At 38.1% G+C, this 9,285-nt stretch overlaps 1 protein-coding gene across 1 annotated transcript; it reads right to left on the bottom strand.

Moving 5' to 3' along the window:
- Window positions 1-1,515: 1,515 nt before the first annotated feature.
- LOC121411882 (nuclear transcription factor Y subunit beta-like) lies at window positions 1,516-8,810 on the bottom strand. Its single transcript, XM_041604769.1, has 2 exons — window positions 8,458-8,810; window positions 1,516-2,399 (listed from the first exon to the last, which is right to left on the bottom strand). Exons 1-2 carry the CDS (start codon window positions 8,773-8,775, stop codon window positions 1,611-1,613), a joined length of 1,107 nt encoding a protein of 368 aa, XP_041460703.1. The 5' UTR covers window positions 8,776-8,810; the 3' UTR covers window positions 1,516-1,610.
- Window positions 8,811-9,285: the final 475 nt, after the last annotated feature.

The raw sequence follows: 9,285 nt of genomic DNA, 5'->3' as shown, positions 1-9,285 counted from the left end.
CATTGTCAAGAAAATTATGAAAGTGTAAATATAATTCACCTTAAGGAAATATTTAAAACAAACATGCATTTTAATTCAATTTTTGAATGCTATAAGTTGCCGGCTTTCCATAGTTGTGGTTGATCGGATCAATGATAATCGCACCTGTCAAGATCAGTGTCTTTATGTAGGCCTATTAAAAATATTTTCCAGCTAAAAACGTGGCATCATGTAGTGTAGAGTCAGACGATCATCTCGCGCTATTAAATCAAATGTGACTCACATGAAGTCGAGCGCGATCACCACCACCGGTTAATGGTAACTGTTGATTTGGTTGATTTTCTGAAGGTTACAGTTTACCATCTTCATGGAGTCTAGAGGAGATGGATTCACAGCTACCATGACTACCTGTTAGTTTACTCGCTGAGTTTGCTGGATGACTTCCTGGAGGCATGAGCCTGTTTGCGACTCACTTGGTATCTGTGGAGTTGGACAATTCACTATACTCTGTTGAGTTTTTGCTGCAAGACTTCCCCAAATTTAATGGTTCGTCGCCTCCTTCGGACATTTGGAGTTGGACGATTCACTCCCCTGTTGTTGTTGTTCTTATTATTGTTGGATTTCTTTTATGGTTTGTAGGAGGGCTTCCAAGTTGCTAGTTTGCCGTCTACTTGGAATCTGTGAAGTTGGACGATTCACTACTCCCTGCTGCTGTTGTTGTTGGTGGTTTTCTTGCATGGTTTGTTGGAGGATGTCCAAGGGGCTAGTTTGCCATCTACTTGGAATCTGTGAAGTTGTACGATTCACTACTCCCTCCCGTTGTTGTTGTTGTTGTTGGTTTTCTTGCATGGTTTGTTGGAGGACTTCCAAGGGGCTAGTTTGCCATCTACTTGGAATCTGTGAAGTTGTACTATTCACTACTCCCTCCCGTTGTTGTTGTAGGTTTTCTTTCATGGTTTGCAGGAGGCCTTCAAAGGGGTTAGTTTGCCGTCTACTTGGAATCTGTGAAGTTGGACATTTCACTACTCCCTGCTGCTGCTGTTGTTGTTGTAGGTTTTCTTGCATGGTTTGTTGGAGGACGTCCAAGGGGCTAGTTTGCCATCTACTTGGAATCTGTGAAGTTGTACGATTCACTACTCCCTCCCGTTGTTGTTGTTGTTGTTGGTTTTCTTGCATGGTTTGTTGGAGGACTTCCAAGGGGTTAGTTTGCCGTCTACTTGGAATCTGTGAAGTTGGACGATTCACTACTCCCTGCTGCTGCTGCTGTTGTTGTTGTAGGTTTTCTTTCATGGTTTGTAGGCCTTCAAAGGGGTTAGTTTGCCATCTACTTGGAATCTGTGAAGTTGGACGATTCACTACTCCCTGCTGCTGCTGCTGTTGTTGTTGTTGTTGGTTTTCTTGCATGGTTTGTTGATGGAGGGTTTCCAATTGGCTAGTTTGCCGTCTACTAGGAATCTGTGAAGTCGGACGATTCACTACTCCCTGCTGCTGCTGCTGCTGCTGTTGTTGTTGTTGTTGGTTTTCTTGCATGGTTTGTTGGAGGACTTCCAAGGGGCTAGTTTGCCATCTACTTGGAATCTGTGAAGTTGTACTATTCACTACTCCCTCCCGTTGTTGTTGTAGGTTTTCTTTCATGGTTTGCAGGAGGCCTTCAAGGGGTTAGTTTGCCGTCTACTTGGAATCTGTGAAGTTGGACAATTCACTACTCCCTGCTGCTGCTGTTGTTGTTGTAGGTTTTCTTGCATGGTTTGTTGGAGGACGTCCAAGGGGCTAGTTTGCCATCTACTTGCAATCTGTGAAGTTGTACGATTCACTACTCCCTCCCGTTGTTGTTGTTTTTGTTGTTGTTGGTGGTTTTCTTTCATGGTTTGTTGGAGGACGTCCAAGGGGCTAGTTTGCCATCTACTTGGAATCTGTGAAGTTGTACGATTCACTACTCGCTGCTGTTGTTGTTGTTGTTGGTTTTCTTGCATGGTTTGTTGATGGAGGGCTTCCAAGGGGCTAGTTTGCCGTCTACTTGGAATCTGTAATGTTGGACGATTCACTACTCCCTGCTGCTGTTGTTGTTGTTGTTGTTGGTTTTCTTGCATGGTTTGTTGATGGAGGACTTCCAAGGGGCTAGTTTGACGTCTACTTGGAATATGTGAAGTTGGACGATTCACCATGGGTTGTTGGTTATGTTGCTGAGTTTGTTGCTGCAAGGCTTCCCCAAAGTTAATGGTGCGCCATCTACTTTGAGCTGGAGGTATAGGACTCGTCTGTCTTTTGTTTACTTGTTGAGTTTGTTGTCTATTTTGATGCGCACTTGGAATCTCTGGAGTCTTGTTCTGTGGAATCTGCTGAGTAGTACCAAAGCTACCTATCCTCGTACCGGTGTGGGAAGGGAGGTGATTAGCTCTACCGACTGCCATCTTTTTTGTCTGAAATTGATAAAATAAATAGAAAATACTGATGAAACAAAATCGATCAATGTGTGTTTTTCTGACATAATTTGATAAGTATAACCTTAATTGAATTTGAAAATACCTTAGGCCTATTATACAGTGCGTCCCAGAAAAAAACGAAACCGAGATTTATCGATCATTTATCATAACTGAATCACAAATGAAATAGACAAGTGACCTACCACTGTCAAGCTTAGAATCTCCTCTTTCATCTGCAATTACTTATTATTTTTTATTCCTGCATGAGTGAGCAAAGTCAGTTTGAAGAGGAGATATCAAAAAGTCACTTGGCGGTATGTATCTGGGTTTTCAAAGGAAAACCAGATTTTTTAAAAGTTCAATATCTGCTCTTTAATTTGATACCTCAATTACAGAAAATGGTCTGGAAATAACAAAGTTCTGCTCATTTGAAATAAAGCTTGAATTTCAACGATTTCATATCAATGAAGAGGTTTTACAGGCTTGTTTTCCGAGTCACTCGACGTTTTGTTGACGATAGCCATGCATTAAGTATTTTGTTAACCGTGCGATAGCTTCTGTGGCACTGGCGCAGCTACGGGGTGGGGGGGGGGGCCTGGGGGGCACGTGTCCCCCCCTGAGATTTGGGTGCCCCCCAGGTGCCCCTCCCCCCAGAAAAAAATTGGCAAAGCAAAAAAAAAAAGAGGGAAGAAAGAAAAGAAAAAAGGAAAAGAAGAAAAGAACAGAAGAAAAAGAAGAGGAAAATAAGAGGAGAAAGACGAGTGAATGAAATGTTAGGGGAAGATTTGCAAAAAAAATCTTTCATGTTACTACATACAATTTTTGCTTGCGCTTCGTGCCAGAATTGCCTGTTCGATGAGATTATATCTTGCTCAATAGACTGATATGGAGCAACTTTTGAAGTCAATATATAAAACATGTTTCAGCTCGGACATCGAGCTTTCATTATTTTTTTTTTCATTTACAAATTTAAGTGCTCTGTAAAATGGCCGTTTTATGGTCTACATATCAGCATTTTAAGCTCACGCTGCGTGGTCACATTGTGTTTGATTTGCCAAGTTCATATTGTCTATGTGAATTCCATTAAACGAATGTTCCATTAAACGAATGTATTTAGAATGCCCAGATTCTAGGTCTAAATCTAAAACATGCGCGATAGCCTGCATGTTCCTTATTTAAAGTGTACTTAAATTATCCAGTTTCACATCAGAATATCAATAATTGTCTGCTCACGCTTTACGATCGCATTATTAATGATACCCTATTAACTATATCATATCTATGATTTACAAAATATGAATAGAGTGTCCTGTTTTTAGGTGTAAAATCTCAATTTTCTTCCTCTCGCGCTTTGCGCTCGCATCAATTCTTTAGTTACATACCTATCCCATTTATTAATGCAAAAAGTGCTTAAAATTACCATTTTTTAGGATGGAATGTAAAAAAAATTTGCTCGCGCTTCGCGCTCGCATTATTGAAACATATACTGTCTTCGTGGGTAACTGTAGGCAGTCCTTAACAGATCCATTTTCGATATTGCTAGAATAAGTAATACAAATTTCTGCTCATGCTTGGCATTCGCAGTAACCATCTAGTTACATACAAATCTTGTTCAGGATCACATATACCATTGCCCAGAATATTAAATTTTCAGGACAAAATACATGAAAGTAAAAAAAAAATCGATCGCGCTTCGCGCTCGCACTTTTTATGAGGATTATGAGATTATTTCAGGTTTATGTTGTTTTATAAGAATAAAACTAAAAAATGACTGATCGGGGGAAAATAAGTGAAGATAATTTCGGGCCCCGTCCCTTATTGGCGAAAGTCGGATCCGCCCTTGTGACACATACACACACACCGGAAAAATGGCCGGTGCCCCCCCCCCTGAAAAAGCAAGGACCCCCCAGTGCACCCCCCAGGAAAAAAACCTAGCTACGCCACTGTTCTGTGGGAAACCGGTGAAACACGTTTATTTAATGAAATTATGGGAATACAAGCATTGTTTCGAGGGAACAGAACTTTTTTACTTCTTGACCATTTTCTGTGATTAAGGTATCAAATAAAAAAGCAGATATTGAAGTTTTTAGGAATGTGATTTTCTTTTTTTAAATTCAGATACCCCCGCCAAATGAGTTTTGGTATCCTTTTTTCAAATTGTTTTTGCTCACTCATGCATGAATGAATTAAGTAATTTCAGATGAAAGAGGAGATTCTAAGCTTTACAATGGTAGGTCACTTGTCTATTATATTTGTGATAAAGTTATGATATAAACCATCGATAAATCTCGGTTTCGTTTTTTGTGGGATGCACTGTATAAAACAATAGGTCTATTCAACACCGTTTATTCTAGTTATTCATTTGCTCATTACATAAGACACACTTTTCGGGAGTGAGGGAGCTCGAGTCGGCCAACTGCTGAATCTTTTACATATTGATAAAATATTAAAATTCTACGAAATGAATTTATTGGCGTTTTCTGAAATTTACATGTTTCATCATGATAAAGTGACGAATAGACCAACACTGTTGCATCTAATAACACGCGGTCACGAACAATGATGATGACAATAATGATAATGATAAATGTGATGGCGTCTTTCATTTAATAAAGCCATTGTTAACAAAGCCATTCGTATTAGAATTAGGGGGTGAATATTTTCTATCATTATTTCATGAAGTTGTTAAGTCATTTTGGAAAGATGTATGCGATGCTATGTTTTTGTTGATTCAAGCGGAAATAAATAGTTGGCTTATCTATCCTTTGTGGAGAAACAATAATTGTATTCAAACTGGGAAGAGGTCTGTATTTTTCAATTTTCCTTTGATGCCTTCAAATATCAAACTATTAGTACATTATCGAAAAGGATGTCAATATATCTATCAAACTTTGCTTGGAAAAAACAACAACAGAATATATTCCTCTAACATTTTCAAAATGGGATCGATATAGATGACCCTCCTGATAATATAACAATTTAGAAATACCATATCATGATATTTCGTTCTACTTCAGATATGGTTTAAGATATTTTCAGCATAAGATATAGTAAGTAGAATATATTTTTTAATAAACAATTGTAAAGAATGAATATTGCTAAAAGAGGAAAAAACGTTCATTTTGTAGTAAGGGGTTGGAAAATATTATACACTTTGTTACGGATGTAAATTTAGTAAAGATATTTGGGGGAAACAGAAAATTGGGCAAATGAAGGTCAAGTTTAGCTTGTAAAATATTACCTTGGTTTCGATGAGGAAAAAAAATGATGCATTGAATTGTTTAGTATCATATAATCAAACATTCATTTTTACAAAGTTAAATCATAAAAAACATGTTTGCTTATGCAAATATAATAATAATTCAGTAAAATTTAATACTAAGTGGATGTCACTTCTTGTATTATATACTTGAGAGAAATGTGAAGTATTATTATTGTTCGAGTTCATTTATTGGTTCTGTAATAATTTTGCTCGTGTATATTTTGACATTTTTGTACTCAATAAAAGGCCTTTGGAGGCGTGGCTACGAAGTTTTTAAAATAATAATGATGGTAATACAAATATAAATAATAAAAAATATATCACAGCAATGATCACCATAATGATACTTATGATAATCAAGATAATAATAACAAAAATACTAATAATAAAAATAATAATAGCATTAGCAATGATAATAACAATGATAATAAACAGATGTAAAAAATAATTATAATCATCATCATCACCATACACCATCATCATCGTGAACAGGAATTATGTAGGCTTAAAGAACAGCTTTGTCCTATGATAATCCAGATGCTCTTGTTAAGATAACTCATTAATTAACTCTGCAAAGCAAAAAAAAAGCGAACCGATCAAATTTCCGCATGGAAGAATAGAGCCATTATATCAATGGCTCTGAATAGAGTGATCCATCCGTATATTTTTATGTGCATATTTATATATTTATATTTAATATCATATCTTGTGCAAAGTATTTTATTGTGATTTTTATACGGTAAATAAAACCAAACCAAACCAAACCATGGGTTTTAAATTCTGTTAGGGATATAACTAGTGTTTTGATTTAGAAAAAAATCCCGGTCCGAAACCGTCCCGGCAACTTCAAAATTTCCTTATCGGGATCCCGGCTCGTCCCGAATCCCGAAACATATCTCCACGCACAAATGCAATCCAAAAGTGTATACCTACATTTCCAGCCTTAAACACTGCGCACTGGCGGTGCACCAGACAGTCAAAGCATAGAACTATTAACTGTCATTAGCTCTATGGTCAAAGTGTGCCACCAACGCAAATTGTAAACATTCACTCAAAACGTGGGGAAAATAATGATGAGACAGTCAAAGCGTGCCACCACCGCAAACTGTAAACATTGATGACCACTGACATGACCCGAATTATGTTTGAGTCGACCCAGCTGCTGATCTGACAGTCCAATAACACACGTGTCGGTGCCACTGATCTGTGGTCGGTGCGCACGTGGTTGACAGTTATAAGCAAATTGCGTAATGTCTTGTCAGTGCGCCTGTGGCCCTAGCTAGCCCGGAATATGGATTAACTTTCAGTTTCACTCTCTCTCCCTCTCTCGTAACTCTGAACAGTATGATATCACCAAGGAGATATCTCCTTGATATCACTACTACTGAGAAAATTGAATATCTTATCAGAGAAGCTTATTTGGAAATTTACACAAGATTAGTCCCGGCGGCCGGCACTTCGCATCAAAACAACAAACTCATTTTTTCTTTAATCATGAATTACTTTCGATCGAGAAAACATTATTTGAATAGATACTCAGACTATTCACAGTAAAAAAAATATTTTGAACAACTATTTAAATATTAAGAAACATTGTTTAAGCCAGTCAATACAACTTTTTTTAAACTATTAAACCAATAGAATTTTTTTAAAACTTTAAACAGTTTGTTTTTAAATATTTTTTGCAATTTCCAACGATATCATTTAAAACTGTTAATATCATTGGAAATTTGTTTGATGCATTTAACAACATATTTTTACAACATATAGGGTATGATATGACTTTCAAAACAATGTTGTTTCAAAGTTTAAACAACGCCACTTTAAACATCGCCAATTCTAACAGCGTTTTGGTACAATTTTATAATTTAAGTCGAAATATATCTAGGAGAAATGATTTGACCATAGAGCTATTAACAGCTCCATGATTTGACCGACTGGTTTGCAATTGTAAACATCAAGTCAACAGATGACAGATGGTCCCCAGTCGTGAACGACCAAGCACTTCCCGTAATCCCCCTTCTCTCTCTCTCTCTCTCTCTCCCGGCTCTAACCAGCTGAAACATGATGCGCATTCGTCTAGTTGTTATTTGCAAACCCTTTTGCAAAAAAATACCCCAACAAATACAATCATCACAAAATTAATGGCGACTTTTTTTAATGACTAAATTTGCAAATACTCATAGATCATCATCGTCAATTGTTAGTAAATTATTTCATGATAAATTCACTAGTCCATACATATCGTAGCAGATTCAACTCGAAAGTATGGGGTAAATGAATGACTCAGTAAAACGAACTGAGGCGAAAGAGGTCTGCACATGAGACTATACCGTAGACGATTGTTGTCTGCGTCGATCTCTCGAAGCCGTGTGCAAAGCTAGATTGCGTGCATGCTCATGCGATCGACGAGTACAGATAGCTATGTAATTGCGTAATATTTCGAGGTGCATGTGCACACAGCCAGTTGAAACTAAATTGTTCTCTCGTATTTCGTAAGTACAATTACTAATTAGGGAAATATTACAACATGAATTTGGCCATTATTGATTTTATTTTCCTGCCGGGATACGGTCTAAGTTGATTGATCCCGGAACCGTCTCGGAGCCTCAGACCGACGGGAATTCATCCCGATCCCGGACCGACTGACTATGAGGTCCATTATAACGTGCAATAAGCCAAGAATGTGGTGGTAATATTGCCAGTTTCCTTGGGATATGGACGGCCAGGGGAAATTAAAAGAACACTGTGATGATGGTGTTGGGAGAAAAATACAAAGTATGTTTTCATTACCTCTTCCTTGGCCTTGCTAGCAGATTCGGCCAGCTTCTGCCATCCTTCCAATTCCTCGATGATAGACTTGAGCTTAAAATTCTGCGGAAGGGCCGCCAAGCCTCCGGGTGGTAACTGATGGGTCCTCTGGCAAAGGCCACAATTGGCAGAATCTGTCCATCCTCTAATGCCAGCATATTCCTGTAAACACGATAAGCAGAATGAATGGCCACAAGGTAGATCCCTGGCATTCTCCAGGACACCAAAGCAGACGGCGCAAGAAAGTAATTCCTCAAGCTTATCACAGATTTGTAAGGCATCACTTTTAGACATAGCCATTTGTGTTGTCTTGTGTATTCAATTCCTATGCTATATAGGAGACTGTGCAAAATACGGTACGATTTGAGGTGTTCCTCCTTCAGTTCCTCATTGTTGAAAGGGCACATGACGTAATGGGGAATCCCCACTGAAATGGAAATCTCTAGAATGATCGTATTTAATATAACGAACAAACAAACAATAAATGAAGTGCACGCCCCTCGAATGACAATCTGTATTAGATCGAGGGGATAACTAAAGCGGTTACACTTCCTAATACCGAAGGTTCTTTATTCCAAAGGTTCGTAATTCCGAAACACGTAAATTGCCTATACCTCGATGTTCGTTAATCCGAAAACGTAAAAGAGTTCGTTAATCTGAACATTTGTGGCGTTATTCCGAAGGTTCGTTGGTTCGAAGGTTCGTTAATCCGAAAACGAAATAAGGTTCGTGTACCAAAGGTTCGTTAGTCCGAAAACGAAATAAGGTTAGATAATCATTTAGTTTTCGGACTAACAAACCTTCGGAATC

Source organism: Lytechinus variegatus, chromosome 3 (genome assembly GCF_018143015.1).
Source record: "Lytechinus variegatus isolate NC3 chromosome 3, Lvar_3.0, whole genome shotgun sequence".
Lineage (NCBI taxonomy): Eukaryota > Metazoa > Echinodermata > Echinoidea > Temnopleuroida > Toxopneustidae > Lytechinus > Lytechinus variegatus.
The sequence above is the reverse complement of the archived record's forward strand: the minus strand, read 5'-3'. Positions and strand labels throughout refer to the sequence as shown.

What these genes read in the sequence shown, in the direction of transcription:
- LOC121411882 (XM_041604769.1), bottom strand. Translation starts at nt 8,775, where the DNA reads ATGGCTATGTCTAAAAGTGATGCCTTACAAATCTGTGATAAGCTTGAG. An exon ending in CTAGCAAGGCCAAGGAAGAG is followed by an intron (nt 2,400 to 8,457) that starts GTAATGAAAACA and finishes TATCAATTTCAG; the next exon opens with ACAAAAAAGATGGCAGTCGG.